Source organism: Sus scrofa, chromosome 15 (genome assembly GCF_000003025.6).
Source record: "Sus scrofa isolate TJ Tabasco breed Duroc chromosome 15, Sscrofa11.1, whole genome shotgun sequence".
Classification (NCBI taxonomy): Eukaryota; Metazoa; Chordata; class Mammalia; order Artiodactyla; family Suidae; genus Sus; species Sus scrofa.
This window is the reverse complement of record NC_010457.5, coordinates 79,171,810-79,189,309: the sequence shown is the minus strand read 5'-3', so window position 1 is coordinate 79,189,309 and position 17,500 is coordinate 79,171,810. Positions and strand designations below refer to the sequence as shown.

General features: G+C 42.8%; 1 protein-coding gene across 6 annotated transcripts in view; it reads right to left on the bottom strand.

Moving 5' to 3' along the window:
• The window catches only part of MAP3K20 (mitogen-activated protein kinase kinase kinase 20), a 204,077-nt gene extending 189,211 nt beyond the window's left edge, over positions 1-14,866 (bottom strand). Inside the window, exons 1-2 of one of the 6 annotated variants that reach the window (XM_021075200.1) lie at positions 14,554-14,866; positions 752-944 (exon numbers count right to left, since the gene is read on the bottom strand). In XM_021075200.1, coding sequence (XP_020930859.1) covers positions 752-910 — 159 coding nt within the window. In that variant the 5' untranslated portion in view covers positions 911-944; positions 14,554-14,866. Of the gene's footprint in view, positions 1-751; positions 945-1,114; positions 1,521-14,208; positions 14,529-14,553 lie in introns of those variants that run through there. The other 5 variants (XM_013990583.2, XM_021075199.1, XM_021075202.1 and 2 more) reach the window with 5 other exon arrangements.

The window sequence follows — 17,500 nt, the reverse complement described above, 5'->3', positions numbered from 1 at the left end:
TGGCTATTAAAAGTTATCAATGCCCTGAGCCCCTGCAGGTCAGCTGAGCAATATTAGCTTTATTGTGGGTTTAGGTACAACACTGAATGTGGGGACGATGCTGTGTCACTTTCCAAAGAAAGATGAAGGGCCTGTGTTTGAGTTTTGAGCTCAACTAGGAGCAGCACAAATCCCAGACTCTGAAAGTCAAGACTTTTTTTTTTTTTCCCTGATTTTACAAGTAGGGCAGCTCTCTGTCCAGCACCTTTATTAAACAGGCTATCATGTTGGGCTTCAAGGAGAGGTGAAATACAAGAAGCTGGTACTGCTTATCTGTCAGCAGAAAAATAATGCTTTTCGGTTCTTCAAAAGACAACTGCAGACCACAAATTCATGAACAGAAAACAGAAGGATGAAAACCTTACATGTTACTCTTTACTGACCCCTCTTGGCTGACCCGGGAACAGCCTGAAGCCCAGCAAGGCCTGAAAGCTCACCTCCCCAGGATGAGAGCTCAGAGAACATTCAGGTCTTTCACGCCATGGAAAGAAACCCTCTCGGTTCAGATGACCCCTGGTAAAACTCAACCCTAAAGCACACGTGGCACCGACTGCTATTTATGGGGCTCCCAGAAAGGAAATTGGGAACCGGCCTCATGGATCAGCCCCAAAGGTTTTGCTAGGTCCGAGGCAGCTTATGACCTCTGACTCCAGGTTGAAAAGCTTACATAAGTGCGATCATGACCCCTTCTGATGGCAGGGAAAGACCTTACCTCTTTCTCTATTTTGAGTAGCTTCTTCACAGCCACCTCCTTGTCCTGTGATATCCATTTGGCTCGATAGACACTCCCAAAACTTCCTCCGCCGCAGTTTTCGAAAAACTGCAAGTCATCAAATTTAATTTGCACAAAGGAGGTACCGAGAGACGACATCTCATAATGACAAAGTATTATACTTCCACAAAATCTGCAGAGGGAAAGGAAGAGAAGAGTTGGATTATAAACCTGTTAGAAGGAAACCTCTGAATTCCACATTGGCTAAGGTATGCCAAGCCCCTCAACACTTCCAGAGAGAGCCTGGGTGACTTAGGAGGAAGAAAAGCAAGAATATAAACAAACCAACATGAAAACACTTACCCTGGCAGCCCGTGCAAAATTCAACAGCCACTTGTCCAGGCTCTGAAACACAGCCAGCCCCGGAGAAATAGCTCAGATGTCCCCCCCGGACAAAACCTGCAGCCACACTTTCTGCACATCCCGAGCAGCTCTGCCTGAAGGCTACTGTGTCACCAGGTCTCCTACCCCAAAGCCCCGACAAACAGGATGTGCTCTCAGCAGCAGGCTTGCACAGCCCTTCTGGCATCCGGGGCATGCCATCTCTCCGTCTTGTGCTCACTTCCCACAAAATATACATAACCTAAGCATCGGAGCATGCTGGCACAGGAGGGCCCAAAGGCTGCAACCTCAGCGTGCACTGGGTGCTAGGATTCCAAAAGCAAGGGATGAGAGAAGGGCTGGCCAAGTGTTTTCCAGAAGTGGCTCCCGGGATTGTATCCTGGAGCCGAACTTAATTAAAGAGCAGAAAATTTGCCCCTGATTACAATACATTAAGTCATCCAGAGAACTCTGCCAGGAATTTTTTTGAAAAAATATTATGCTTGTTTCCAGAGGAACAGATTACCTCTCAAAGATTATTACAGTGATATTTTCTGCAGTCTAAGGAGTTTTCCTGCTCTCCAGGTGTGTGTGTGTGGGGGGGGGTCGTCATTCTTCACACCCTATGCTGAACCATAGATCAGCAGGAAAAACAAAACAAAACAAAAACATACAAACCAGAACACAAAGGTCTAAAATTCTGAACCTGCATGAGAAGCAGATGAATAAAAGTTTGTGTACATATTCTTCCCAAATTGTAGACCAGAATCTTATAATGAGGAAGCAAAAAGATGAATCCATGTGTATAGGACAGTCTATGAAACAACTCCCCTGGGCTCCTCATAACTGTCAATGTCACGAAAGTTTTTTTTAACAAGCTGAGAAGCTTCTACTGCAGGGAGGAGTTAAAGAAATATCATGACTAAATGCAATGCATGATCGCTGAATAGATTCTGCCCCCCCCACCAATACTATACAAGGTATTACTAGGATTTTAGGGAAATTTGACGATTAACTATATGTTAGATACTATTATTTTATCAATGGCAAATCATGGTATTTTGGTTTTGTAGAAGGATGTCCTTGTTCTTAGAACTGGGACACTGGGAGATGTATTAAAGTATGAGATCTCCAATTCAAGCTAAAAGGGTTCAACGCCCCCTCATCCTCCAAAAAGTGAGCGGGGAAAGAAAGGAAGGAAGCAAATGAGGCAAAATGTTAAGAACTGGTGAACCTAGGTGAATGTCTTGCTACTCTTTCCATTGTTTTGTGGGGTGTGATGATTTTCAAAATACCATGGTGGAGGGGGCAGTTTGCAGCGATATAAATTGACAACATTTCTTCATAAACAACCTAAAACTTTGCTGAATGATGTACCCAGTCAGCTCAAAGATCTTCATGTGCAGCTGACTAGCCATCCCATTTTAGGAACATCAGGTCACCGAAGAATGCTGATTTCTTAAGTGAAGTCAAACTCAGCACTACTTTGAGAAGAAGGCAAGAGAGAGGACTGTTTATCCTCTGAGGTTTAAGAGACAGCTTAGAGTCTACATAAATAAACACAGTACCCAGATACAGTCTGTACATATTTGAGTCAACAATTTACCTTACTAGCTTTGCCTTCAATTCATATTCCATTATTGGAAACAAACTAACAAAAAAAAGGTAAGATTTAAAAATGTGCCAAAGGTAGCTACACAGAATAATGCAAGTTTGTTCCTAAAGGCAGGTTTGTTCAATGAAATGCAAAACACTACTCGCATGAGTCCCTCCATGTTACTGATGCTAGGTCTATATTTTTATTAGTCATTATTTTTAATAAAAAATAAGAATAAAAACAATAAATAAGAATACATAATGAAATAATAAATAATAATGAATAATAAGAATAAGCAATAAGAATAAAAAGAATAAAAAATAAAATAGGACTACAAAGCTTATAATAAAAAATAGAACTCCCTTGCCTCATCCCTCTCCACATCCAATTCTCTCTTCAGAAGGAATTAATTTCAACTCTCTTAGGGTTTTATTCTGATATTTGTATTTCATATGATATTTTTATATCCATCTTTCTTAAGGAATGTGTTTATGTTGCTATTTCCTGATGGTTCCATTTTCAGCAATTACCTATAAACTTCTCCCTGTGGAAGATAAGGACTTAGTTCTCAGACCCCATCCTTTACCTCCTTACAGACAAATAAATACCTCACACTTGCCCAGTCCTCCAAGCATCCAACTACACTGTAATATTTGGTTAAGTCAATAGCCACTGTGGACCATAGTCTGATGAAATTAACATTATCCCCAAGAGTGCTGTGCAGGACCCAATGACTTTCCCTTTCTTGGATAATTTTTTTGTTTCTCCCAGAGTTACTAGTTGTTCTGTTTTTGTTGTTGCTGTTCACTAAGGTTTGTTTTTTTGTTTTGTTTTGTTTTGTCTTTTTAGGGCTGCACCAGCAGCATATGGAGGTTCCCTGACTCGGGGTCTAATCGGAGCTACAGCTGCGAGCCTACACCTACTGCCATGCCAGATCTGAGCCGCGTCTGCAACCTACCTATACACCACAGCTCACGGCAACGATGGATCCTTAACCAGGAGCGAGGCCAGGGATTGAACCCACAACCTCATGGTTCCTCTAGTCAGATTCATGTCTGCTACGCCACGACGGAAACTCCCACTAGGGTTTTTATACATCCAAAACTTATTCACCTCATTGGACTCCTCCGAGAACCACAAAACTCCTCTCAATAAACTAAAAGAGTCAGGTAATTTTTTGGGGGGGGAAGAGGAAGTTCTATTTTCTCTTGGAGACATTCCTCCTACACCCTTCCCCCTGAGTCAACGCTGGAATGGTTGCTCTCTAGGCCTGACCTGATGGGGCCTTCCCTTCCCCACCACGCTCAGAATTGCCTTCGCCTTTTCCTCTGTGGGACTCCGGTCCTTGGATCCCCTGGCTTCTTGTTCTTGGGTTATTCTCTTACTTTGACAATGCATATCTCTTGCTAGCTACCTGCACATCTCTTGTTAGCCCAGGATGCACTTTTTTTGGGAGAATCTGTGTGTCTTAAAATGTCATGATTGGCAGCATGGCTAAGTATGCAATTCTAGGTCGGGAATAATTTCCTTCCAATTTCAAAAGTATTACCTCATACTCATCTAGTTTCTAATGTGTCTGTACAGCCGTCTGGAGCTACTCTGATTACTCATTCTTTTTACATTATTTTTTCCTTTCTGAAAGCTCTTAGGACATTGTCCTCATCCTTGGAATCCTGAAATTAATGGGATATGTTAAGAGGTGAGCCTTCTTCATTCATTGGTGGTACACTCTCGGGCTGACTCATGTCTTTTAATTCTGGGAAATTTTCTTGTGCTCTACCATCACCGCTTATAGCACTTCAACTTCTTGTCTCCCCCCTCCCCAGGCACACACGAGAAATGACGTGCAGTTCCCAGAACGGGCTCTCACATCCCCACATCTTTGCACTGCACAGGCTAATGTCTCTGCTTCCAAAGCCTTTCCAGGCCCGGCAAATGCAAGCAAATCCCTGAGCAACTCTTCTGAGCCTTGCAAACAAAACTCTCTCCCCCTCTCCTGTGCCACAGCACCCTTCTTCACCCTTTCATCCTTCTCACTTACTTTCCACCAGACTATAAATTCTCTAAAGGCGAAATGCATGTCTATTCACACCTGGGTCTTCAGCACCTACCGCAAAACCAGGCACACCACACATTTTCCATTAAAAAATATATGTTGAATGAATACGTGAACAAATAAGTGAATACATTATTTCAGGCTATTCTTTTGTTATATCTTTTGCAGCTGGAAAGACTCCAATTAGATTGAGTAAAATCTGAGAACTTTTTTTTTTTTTTTTTTTTTAAGTAAGTGCCCCCCAGAAGATTCTGAAGCAAATCCTGATTTGGAAACTCCTTGCCTAGGCTTCTTGGGACACTGAAAAGAGCATGTTTGGGACCTCCAGGATTGGGTGTCCCTATGTCCAAAGGAGAAGGAAGAGGAGCAGGAGGAGGGGAAGGGGAAGGGGTGGAGGACATGGGGGAAGAGGAGAAGGAAGGAGGAAATCTTTGTAGAACAAGTACAGAGCTCTGAATCAGGATGAAATCAGTATGAATAAGTCGACACCCTCAGGTGCAGAGCAAGTCCAGGGAAGGTGGGTGAACTGAGGCAAGATCAGTCCCATTCGAAACTGACCCACGGGTGCCTGAGGGAGGCTGATCTCTGAGACATATAATTCTCCAGGATCTTCATGCTGAGATGAGGCAAGCAGTCTGCTTTTTCCAGAATCACTGTTACTCACTTTGTGATACATCCTGCCATTTGGAAACTGGCTATGTATGAATAGAACTATATAATTACTTGAGTGTTTTATTGAGACCATAAAAAATTAAGTCCTGTCTGATTATCGAAGAGACTAACAATTCTGGTGTGTATGAATACAGGTTTTAACTCCAGTGAGCTTGGCAAAGCAACATGGACTGAGCCGAGAAACCTAACTGAGATGCCTATTGTCATCTATGTGACTGTGGGACCACGTACATTAATTTTTCCCTTTGAGCTTTCTCTCCTTGAAATCATCATTTTAATAGGATTAACTTATGACCAGAAGAATGGATCATCTGAGCTGCTGATTAGTCATACTTGGAGCATCTTGGGGAAGACTGCTACCTGATCAAATTATGTTCTAATTTTTTAGATATGGTCTCCAGTGAATGCACTAGATTTTAATAATAAGAGTCATCTATATAAATGTATTAACATAGTATACCCAATCAAACAATGCTTTCATCCCACCATGTTAAAACAGTAGCTTTTACACAAGAAAGGCAACTTTTCTCCATGCAACAATTCCCAGTCCTAACTTTATAGCATCCTAACTTTTGTTCTGTAAACTCTCAGAACTGTTTTATTTTTTGTCTTGTCTTTTTAGGGCTGCACCTGCAGCATATGGAGGTTCCCAGGCTAGGGGTCTAATCGGAGCTATAGCTGCCGACCTACACCACAGCTCTCAGCAACACTGGATCCTTAACCCACTGAGCGAGGCCAGGGATCGAACCTTCAACGTCATGGTTTCTAGTCAGATTCTCGTTTCTGCTGCACCAGGACTGGAAGTCCTCTCAGGGCTGTTTTAAACGTTAGTAAGTATCAATTAAAGAGCACTGAAGGGTCAGTTAGAACAGGGATATCACAAAAATGAAAGCATAAGAAGGTGTCACAATTCCAAAAATGTTGAAAATCACTAACTCAGTGGCTGAATCCAATCATGAGTACCTGAATAGGACTAATTTTCGTAATTTTAAAAAATTTCCTTAAAATTAAAATTTAAAAAGACTTTCACACTATTAACTACATTGCTAAAGGCATTTACAGTACCATCAGCGAATTAGCAAAAGTGGAATGACAAGAAAATGGAATTTTGCCCTAGTTTTTTTTTTTAAAAGGGGGGAAAAAAAACCTGCTAAAGTTTTAACATTTAAAAAAATACACACAAAGTTGAGAACTAGATGTGAGTTAGAACTCTGCCTCAATCCCTCAGTAACCTTGAATCAATTCCTTTTCTCAAATCATGGCCTTTCCAGACCCAATAAATGAAATAGCCATTCTGTTACCAAATGTCTCAAAATTGATAGTCCAAAAGCTATCATGTTTGCATAGTATTATCGGACTCCTTTGATTTAAATCTTACTTCCAAGTAGCAGGTATTCCAACACAGAAGCAGCATGGTCCAGGGGAAAGATCCCAGTTTTAATAGCAAAAAGGGAGTTTTAGAAGCAAATCCAAACTGACTAGCTGTTAGACCTTGAGCAGGGCACTGAGCCTCTCCAGCCTCAGTTTTCTCACTGGCAGCAATACCTATGCAGGAGAGATGTTGGGAAGTGGGAGATGCTGTGAAAGACCTCGAACTGCCCCCAGCACATAGTATATAATACTCAATAGATGGAAACTATGGTTTTCTAATTATTTTCATGTCTTTTCATTGTTGTTGTTGTTTTTGTTTTGCCTGCATCCCTAGCATGCAGAAGTTCCAGGGGCCAGGGAAAACCCATGCCACGATAGTGACCCAAGCCACTGCAGTGACAACACTGGATCCCCAACCCTCAGAGCCAACAGGGAACTCCTAATAAGTCTTGATAGCACATTCAGCCATCTACCTTTTCAGCTTTGTAGTTAGGAATACTTTCCTCAATAGTTTTCCTCTCAGTTTTCAGAACTGTTTTGTCTTATTATCTCCATTACTTTGGCAGAGCAACTATTAATAAATTAATGTACTGTTGGTCCCTAAATCCTTATTATCTGAGTTTCTTTGTGCATGCTGCTTTTTTTTTTTTTTCCTCCTCCTCTATTTGCTGGTTTCATTTCTGGCCATGTTTGCAAGATTTATCTTCCCAGCAAGTTAATTCTAATTTTCTTTTAAACATTTGCTCATAAGAATATTTAAGTTATCAAAAGACAATACTTTTATTATTTGACACTTTTAAGATACTTGGATTTCTAGGACCTTTTTCTTTATTCAATTATAGCCCTCACTTTGGAAGGGTCCTAGAGTATGCCTACTTTTTGTGGTCGCCACTGTCTTCTTTCAATCTTAATTCTAAAAAATTAACTCTACTTATAAAATGATTAACTTGTTTACAATAAAAGAATTTTTCATTACACATCACAATTATTTTACCTGCAAAAGATCAAAATGCGATGGTGAGAATGTGAGAAAACCAGACTCTCATACAATGATGGTAGAAGTGTAAATTGTCCTATGGAGGATGACTCAGCATTATCCACCAAAATTAAAAAAGATACAACATTAAGGAATTCCCGTCATGGCGCAGTGGTTAACAAATCCGACTAGGAACCATGGGGTTGCGGGTTCCATCCCTGGCTTGCTCAGTGGGTTAAGGATCCGGCATTGCCCTGAGCTGTGGTGTAGGTTGCAGTCGTGGCTTGGATCCCGCATTGCTGTGGCTGTGGTATAGGTCAGCGGCTACAGCTCCAATTAGACCCCTAGCCTGGGAACTTACAAATGCCACGGGGAGTGGCCCAAGAAATGGCAAAAAAAGGCAAAAAAAAAAAAAAAAAAGATACAATGTTTAATCCAGCAATTCCACTTCTAGGAATTCAACCTATACATGGGGAATTGAAATCTGTATTATGTACTGATATGGCATGATCAACAATATACATTGTTAAGGAAAAAAAGCAACGAGGAAAAACAATATATGGGTATACTTCTGTGCATAAAATATATTTGGACCAGAATCTGGGGAAAGAAACTGAATGGCTGGAGGACACAGATGGAAAGGAGACTTTTCACTATCATTTTTATATTTTATAAAAAATTATTAACTTTATTAAAAAATAAACCAGATTTTTTCTGGCTTTTCTATCTTTTAGGTTTATGTGGGCCTATTATTTCTAAATTCAGAGCCTTCTTGTTTTCCTATCCCTAATTTATACTATCCTTCTTCCTTTCTTCACAAAAGTTTATTTTCTCATGCAATATAGAAGGAAAAATTAATTTGTTTTATCATGAGCTGAATTTGATTTAAAAAAAAAAGACTTTCAGAAAACAGCCCTCAACAAATTCCTCTGCCAAGCTTGCTGCCCTAATATTTATTTAGGCTAGTATTATTTTAGCCTCCTTAACACAGATCAGTGAATAAACTAATAAAAATGTGCTTTATCATCATGTGTATAAAAACAATACCACTTGGACTACAGTTCTACAATTTTTTTCCCCCTTCAAGTCTTATCTTCAAAAAAAAAAAAAAATGGGGAAAACTTTGGTTTGATGTATTTGTTCACAACACCAAGGTCAAAGATTCAAAGATTCTACTCCTGAACAGGACTGCCGTTTGACCAGGACAGATAAGATCTGTAAGACTAGCTAAAGACCAGGTATGAATAGAACTACCTAGTACTGTGTCCACCAGTGCTATTTCCTTCCTTCCTCCAAGGCTGCTGCTGGAAAGTAGCCTATCGTGTCCAGAACAGGTTGTTGGACTCAGGGAAGAAGATCTTCAGTCACGGGTAACTGCGAGAAGCCCACTTGAAGAGTCTAAAATATAGAACAGCTATTGTTTCCCTTTTTTTCCCTTTTCTGCTTTACCACACATAACTCTCCAGCTAAAGCACAGGTTAAAATGGAAATGAACTCGTTAGAGGAGACATTATTTGTGCTTTACTATTTCAGTTAATGAAAACAGACTTCCAGGACACATGTTCTTGCCAGAAATGGTGTTACTGGAAGTAAAATACAGGAGAGATGGGAATGCAGGGTGCAAGAACACTTATGCCACGGAAATGCTATGTGGAAATGTGTCCGTGCTTAAATAGAAGCCCAAAGAGGAAGCACAAAGAAGGTGCAATCTGTGACATGGGTCACTGCAGGGGCGTTTTTGTGTTGAGTAACTGGAGGCTTCTTGGGTCGAATGATTGGAGGCATGAAGAAGGGAATAGGGTCAGAGCTTGATTAAGGCAAAGGAGCACAGGGAGGACACATTTCTGTGGGTTGGAAGGAAGAGGAATTCACAGGTGTTTGGGGGTGCTGTGGAGTGGGGGGGGAGCAGTTGCTAGTAAGTGAACAAGACTTATTCAACCCACAGGCCCACCCACCCCTAGATCCTGCTGTTACTCAGCTCTGGTGTCTACTCGAATCATTTTCTGTCAAACAGAAAGTGTTGCACCTTCCTGGCCGCTAACAAACCGTACAATTTTTGGATTAACCTAGAATGAAGGTTCCCTAAGAAGGGTAAATATAAGAGTTAAAACCTGGTACCTCTGATGGAAGACAGAAAAAAAAAATGGAGGTGTTAAAACAAGATAAGACCAAGGAAAGACCCTAGAGTGTGTATCACTGACCCAGGGGCCATGCTATCTGTGGACCAAAGTTACAGAAAGAATCCCTGGTTATCAGAGCTGCCTAACCAGAAAACATGCCACCCTGTTTAGTAGTGAGTTCCCCATCACTGAGTGTTCAATGGGAGGTGGCATGTAGGCAGCGACTAGGAGAGAAGAATGAATAACTTTTTAAAGATCCACTCCCGCCCTATGAATATGCTGTGACTAACTGACCTCTCCCTTCCCTTCTCAGGGATACAGTCATGAACCTGACATTGACAGCCCCCTCCCCTGAGGAGGAACCCAGTCCTCGAAGGCGATAAGGGAGGTGATTGGAGCATCCTCTTAAATTTCTCCTCCCAAGCTGGCTGAGAGAAGGTGAGAGGCATATTTCAGATTTCTACCTTACAACCATCCGCTCCCTTCTCCTCCACTTCCACCGCAAAGTGCTTGGGTCACGTCAAAGGATGACCACAGAAAATAAAAACCCTTTGGATGATGATCGACCCTGATCCTTTTCTCAGCCTAATGAAGTTGCATTACTCTATACAGTGGGCAGGGCTATGGAGCTTAACGGTGCCGTACCATTTATCAGCACCAGGTCCAGGCTCCTCAAACATGGGTACTCCCACAGGTGGAGCACCCAGCACCGTGCAGGAGTTGTGTGAATAAACACACATCTTAGAGCATTGATTTTACTGTGAGATTTGGAGGAATAAACAAATCTGTTTGGAGTGGCTTGTTCAATGAAGTCAACAAAGTCAACCAGTATCGAAGAGAATGCAAAATCACATGAATTTTTTTTTTTGGGGGGGTCTATTTGGCCTTTTAGGGCCGCACCTGCGGCATATGGGGGAGGTTCCCAGGCTAAGGGTCTAGTCAGAGCTACAGCTGCCGGCCTACACCAGAGCCACAGCAATGCCGGATCCGAGCCGCATCTGCAAGCTACACCACAGCTCATGGCAATGCCGGATCCTTAACCCACTGAGCAAGGTCAGGGATCGAACCCGCAACCTCATGGTTCCTAGTTGGATTCGTTTCCACTGCACCACAACGGGAACTCCCCCCAAGAATTTTTTAAATTAAATGCAAGATTTTCAAGAAAGTGCTCACTCACACTGGGGGTATTTATAGCTATACCTACAGATCCCTGAAGGAATATCTGCTTCCCCAACAACAGGACACTTTGGTAGAAAAGTTTAATAAGCAAAGATTTATTCCATGACTTTTAGGCAGCAATCCTTGCCTTCTTTTTGGTTTTCCTCTACGCAAGTCCAGAGATGAGTCCACAAAGAAGGATGTTGGTCCCTGAAGATAATCTGTGCTCAAAATCGTGCTATCGATAATCTGTGCTATAAGAATGGTTCCAGGTAACTGCACTGTAGGTCTTCTAGGTCATCATCTTCCACTATTCCTACAACTCCCAAATTCTTCAAATTTAAATGCACGAATTTCCGATTCTTCCCCAAGACTATTACAAAGCTGTGTATAAACACAGAGGTACACTCAAAGCTGCATTAGAAATCCTTATACTCAAAGCAGGAGAGTAGCTATGAAAACCTGCTAGCCCTATATACACACCTAAGTACAATTTGGAAACAGGGCAGGCCACCAAGGGCAAGCCTTAGCTGGGAAGAGATGAGACTGGCAGGCTTCTTCTCCCTGTATAACTTGAGAATGTGGAAAACCCCTTCTCTACCCCTCAGTGATGGCAGCTAAAGTTTCACGTACTGGTTCAAGCATTTCCATGTGCTGTCTCATATCCTTACGCTTATGAAGCAGGGATTACTGTCCCTGATTTGCATGTGAGGAGAATGAGGATCCAGGGTGTAGAAGCTGCCCAAGCCAACTACCCAACCAGAAGTGACACAACTGAGATTCAAACTCAGGTCTGACTTCAAGGTCAAATCATTTTTTTCAGCACATCATGCCTTTTTTCCACTATATCATTCAGCCTCCTCCTTCTAATTTGCCTTTTTTTTTCTTTAAACCAATTCTTCTTCTTATTATTACTGTTGTTGTTGTAATTACTAGATTGCTTACCATCCACCTAAAGTTCAATTTGAGGCTTTTATGTCCTATTAGCCATTGTGATGCTGGGGTTAGGGTGTCAAATGAGTGGCTGCTTTGTTCTCACAGTCTTCTCCTGTGTTGGGATTACTTAACTGCTATTAGGGCATAATCGATGCTTCAGCTGTCCGCAGGAGGGTCTGACACAAAGGCACCCGTGTATCAGTCAAACCAATCTAAGCTCTAGCATTCATAGCTCTCTTTCTTTAACAGGTACAGTTTTCTGGTCACAGCTGGAACTCTGCTTATTTGTGTGTAAGCGGGACAAGGTTAATAGCCACCAAAGAAGGAGCCTAAATCTTCCCTGCAGTACAGCCAAAAGGTGTCTTTGCTATTCCTATTACATTTAGATAGACAAGACATCCTCCCTGTCAATCTGTCCTGGGTAGAATAAAATGGAAAACAAATGATCCAAATTGATTTTTATTTCCCACATCTCTGGATACAGACATAGGGCTATCTTATCCCAAGAAGTACTATATCACCACAAACACTTTTTTCTGTTTTTTTTTAAATCATTGATTCTCTCTTTTCTCTGAATCTGCCAATTTCTAAAATTAACTGTCCATTTTTCTTTCACTCCACACTAACAGTTTCACTCCATGGCTGATACCTTTTCATGAAACATCACTTCGATTTCTCCAGTGTTTTCTGTGATGACTAGATTATTCACTACACGCCCCTCTTAACTCCTGTTTATAATTCTGTCACCTTATCAAAGTCAGTTTCACTGCTCCTTCCAGATAGGCACTCAGCCAATATATTGCCAATAACACTCACTCTTGTGCTAACTTAAAATACACAGTGCAGCCTGCCAAGTTTCCTTATTTGGCAAGAAGGTCCCTTAGTTCCCAAGATCTTTGACCATCCATTTTTAGATCCAAATCCTTAGTGCTTAATATTTGGATCTCTCTCTCTCTTTTTTTAATTTGTTCTTATGTGTTCCCCCCCCCAAAAAAAAGAAAAAAAAAAAAAAAAGAAAGAAAGAAAAAGAGATCAATCATCTACTTGGTTTCCTAGACAGGAAAAAATAATTCTTGCAATTATGGTCATTTACTTTGTAATTACTGTCACATAAACTTTTGATATAAACAGTACTTTTCAGTTAAAAAAATTCCCAAAATAATCTCCAAAAAGTTATAATAAAAACTCGATTGTGAAAGATTAAAATAAACAGTGCATATTGCTCTAAAAGACCATATTTCTTTATCTTCACTCTCTTTCCAAACTAAATTCACATTCATTTACAATCTCCCAAATCTCTCACTATTGCAGCAGGAACGTAAAACAAAGGCTCCACAAATGACTAAAACTATAATTAAAACGCAGCCATCCCATATTTTTTGAAAAACAAAAAACGACATGAAATTTCATTGTGGAGATGGGCCTATCACAAAGAAGACATTAACGTCTTGAATCACTTGTTTACTTTCTGTCTAAATGTCTGTAGGTTTGGTCCCACTGAATTCTGGCTGTTCAACTGACATCAGGAAAGCATAAAACGGCTTTAGGGTTAAAATATGAATATACTTTAACAACCACCTTAGCTCAAAAATCATCGAATTAGTTCTGTAAGTTGATTCTAATACACTACCATTCATGAGAAGCTGCGTATTGTAATATCATTGGAATAGACCACTAAATGGTGCTGCTTTCATTATTAAAGAAACCAACAAAAATAGTAATTAAGTTTCCCCATAAACAGTGCTTATGCAAGACCCGGAGGCGCATCAGAAACATACATTTTCAGCAATCTAACAACGACTGCCCCATTTTGTAGGCAATTCGATGCCTTCCGACCAGTTTTGGATTAAAGTTTTCCTGCAAGCTGTCAGGAGCCGGCGAGGCGTGGCGGCCGCCTCAGCCTGCACCTCCGGGCCTGGTGCATGTCTCCAAGCCCAGGAACCGGGGAACGCCATCGGGTCGGCAAATGAGCCGCCCCCGCGCCCGCCGAAGGAACACGGGACACTTGAGGTGAGGGAGGGCACGAGGACCACGGTGCCCCGAGCAGAGCCGGCGCGGCCGCTCTCGGAGGGACGCGGGCTCCCGGCCGACCCACAGGAAAACTGAAGTTAGTGGGCTCGCCTCGCACGCAAGAACCTCTGCTGGGAAGCGGCCTGCGCCCTGCTCTGATTTGGGAGACGCTCGCCTCACCTCCGGAGAGACGCTCGGGTCACCCCCAGCGAGACTAGCGTCCCGGCGTCCGAAGGGCGCCCCACGCCCGCGCCGCGCTCCGGGGGCCGAGACCGCCCCGGACGCTCCCGCTGCGCCTTGCTCTTCCGGGCGTCAACTTCTGCGTGGGACCCGCGCAAAGTTCCCGATCTGCTCCCAGCCGCGCAACGCCGCGAGAGCAGGGGACGCCGGCTCCAGGTCGGGCAGGGGTGTCCGGTGGGGGCCCCGATCCCGACAAGGCCTGGGCCCGCGACGCCGGGACGATTCGCGATCGCGGCGGGCCTGCCCCGCACCCGCTCCCCCACAGCCTCCGGCCTGGTCCCCTACCTGGCTCCCGGGCCGGACGCGAGCAGCAGCCGGGGGCGCCGAGGCCCCGCACACGGCCAGGGCACGGGCGGCGACCGGGGTCGAGAGGACGGCGGCCGGCGCGGCTTCCACGCTTCCGCCCGAGTCAGGAGTTGAACATTCCGCCTCTCCGCCCGGCGCCAATGAGGGAGACAGTCACGGCAACAGCACCACCTACCTCCCAGCGAGGAAAGGCCGGGCCTTCCTGCCGGTGCCCCGCACACCCACCGGCCGGGCCGCAGAGCAGAGGCGCCCGAAAGCCAGCCGGGCGGGGGCGGGCGCTTGGGCTCCCCGGCTGCATCCTGAGGACACCTTGCTGCCGCCCTCAGATGGCACCCCTATCGTGGGGAAGCGGGGAGAGGGCTGTGCCTCTGCACCCCTTTATGTCTTCACATCTTTTTAACGACATAACACTCATATGTCTTCCCTCCACTCATCCTTAGCAACAAACATTTACCGTGAAAAGGGCGCTGGGATGCAAAAAGGTGGGAGGCTGCTTCGTGCCCAACGGAAGTTAATTATCTACTTGGGAAGGGGACCGACGTACAGATATTTCGGAGGAGATAGGGCTGAAGGCCGCCTTAGTAGAACCATCAAGATACCACGGAATTTTGAGAAGGGGTCATGGTCTGCTGCCCTGGTTGGTGACTTTAGCAAAGCCAAGTTCAGATGAGGAGACTAGACTCCATTCCAGGTATGAGCAAAAGTGGAAATCAGTACGAGGGCGGAGAAGTCATGGTCGAGTAGAGGATTTCTGGTTCTGTGGAGGAAACAGAAGAAGAGTTTGCAAAGGTATGGCCAGCGTGATCCAGGGCTTTGAGCTTGAATGTTACCATCTATGGACATTGGAGAACTGTGCAAAGTTGGGATCAAAGGGGTAAAATAGGCTTTTGTGATTTTTGTTTTAATGGTGATTTCCAGAGGCAGAATTCAGTCCAAGATGGCTGTAGGATGGGTTGCTAAGACAAAACTAGGAAGCATCATATTGTCACTACTTGGTCGTGGGATTGTGAGGGCTTGAATTGGCGTGCACAAAATAGAATTAGGAAAGAGGAAAGGGACTTGAGAGACATGCTTCAGGAAGAGGCCACGGAAATTGGTGAGCCACTAGATGTGGAAGAGAAGAAGAAAGTCAGAGATGATGCCAAGATTTTCAGACCTGAGTGACTGGAAGAATGATGGTGTCACTGACAGAAATAGAGATCGGTGGAGTAGGAACTGGCTTCCTGTTGAGTTTGAGGTCATGGGAGGAAAAACCGATAGAGATGCAGCAGTTGAAATAGGAAACTGATTCTGAAAAGAGCTCAGGAGGGAAATATAAAATTTGTAAATCGTTCATCTAGTTGAAGATATGGAAGTGGGGAGATGAGTGAATAGAGGTTTAAAAAAAAACATTTTCTAGTCTGTGATTCAGATTAATATTTGAATTTTCCCTTTGATAAGGACTAGGAATTTAGCATTCTTTTTGGGGAACTGATAAATTAGGATTGACAAAAATTGTCATGCTAAAAAAATTTCCTGATGCAGGTAATCAGAGAATTCCCCAAATCATCTAACCATTAAGAGGAAAACTAAGCTCTTTAGCTCTTTAGCACCCAGGTATATGGTGACGCCTGTCATTTTACCTCACCTTCAAAGGCACTGGATGGTGATGAGAAGGACACAAGAATGGGAAGAGAGAGCCTGGCTTTTGGTTTTAGGCCTGCCACTTATCAGCTGGGGTACTTTGCTAGACAAGCCCTGTCTCCTCCTCTGCAAAATAAGAAGACCCAATTAAATGTTAGCTAAAGGTTCTGGCTTTAAAACTATGAATAATACTGCTTTAAATGTGGACCACATGCCTTAATATTTTTAGCTACGCTCCCCTTCCTTTCCATCCATTTTTTTCTTCATTCTATTTTTCCCTCATATAATTAGGCTGAGAATAACCAGCAGGAACAGTGAACATTAAAGAGCAGTCTTGGAAATATGCTTAAATGATAATCCCATAGGCATGCTCGTGTCTTCCCAATTAGGTTGCAAGCTCGTTGAGGTCAATCTTATATTCTGTCATATCTGAACATAGTGGAAATAAATACGTAATAATTGTGTGATAAACCGATTTCCTCGTTTGATTTTTTTTTGGTTAATCTGCCTATTTCCTCCTGATTCAACTGATCTCTTTAGGCCCCAGACCTAATAAATACGTTCTAGTGTTTATACCCATGGTTGACTCCACTTTTCCAGACTTTCCAGTCTTTTGGAAAGCCTCTTGGTTAATTCTCATCAGGCAGAGTATAGGTTTACAAATGTAAATAGCAATAACAGAAGAGACCTAGTCAAACCTCTCTTATTAAGCTTTGCTATTCCTTTACTTCAAATATCTGCATGCTAAAAATAGATGTACTCCCAGCAGTGGGGTGACTTGGGAGTCCTTAGAACCCTCATATCTAAGAATACCCTCCAAAATAAACATGCAATGTCAGTAAAAACTGTGTATTACCTATGCAAATATAACTTAAAGAAAAAAGCCTCCAAGCCTCTCATTCAGTCAAATTTTTGTCCCTAAGCTCTTCTAAGATAGAAATTCTGGAAATGCTATTGGTGGACCAGAAAAGCATAGGCATAAATTCCATTTAGGATGGAAGGAACAGCAACAAAAAGAAAGAAAGCATTCTAAGTATTTTTCTCTCCTTTAGAGCAATAAGAGCTGTCATGCTGATACCCAGGAGCATTTTTTCTAATCATCTCAGTTTTCCATTTTAGATTATGGAGATCTGTGTGTGGATCATAACTAAGAATGAACCAGCTTTTATACAAAAGTTGATGCTTTACCTCCTAGACAACCCTGAATCCCTGGGAAACAAAGGCATATAATCAAACATCTTTTAAGATAGGTGGCCATTACCGTAAATTCACAAATGAAGCCCAGGTCACTTTTTAAGCTTAG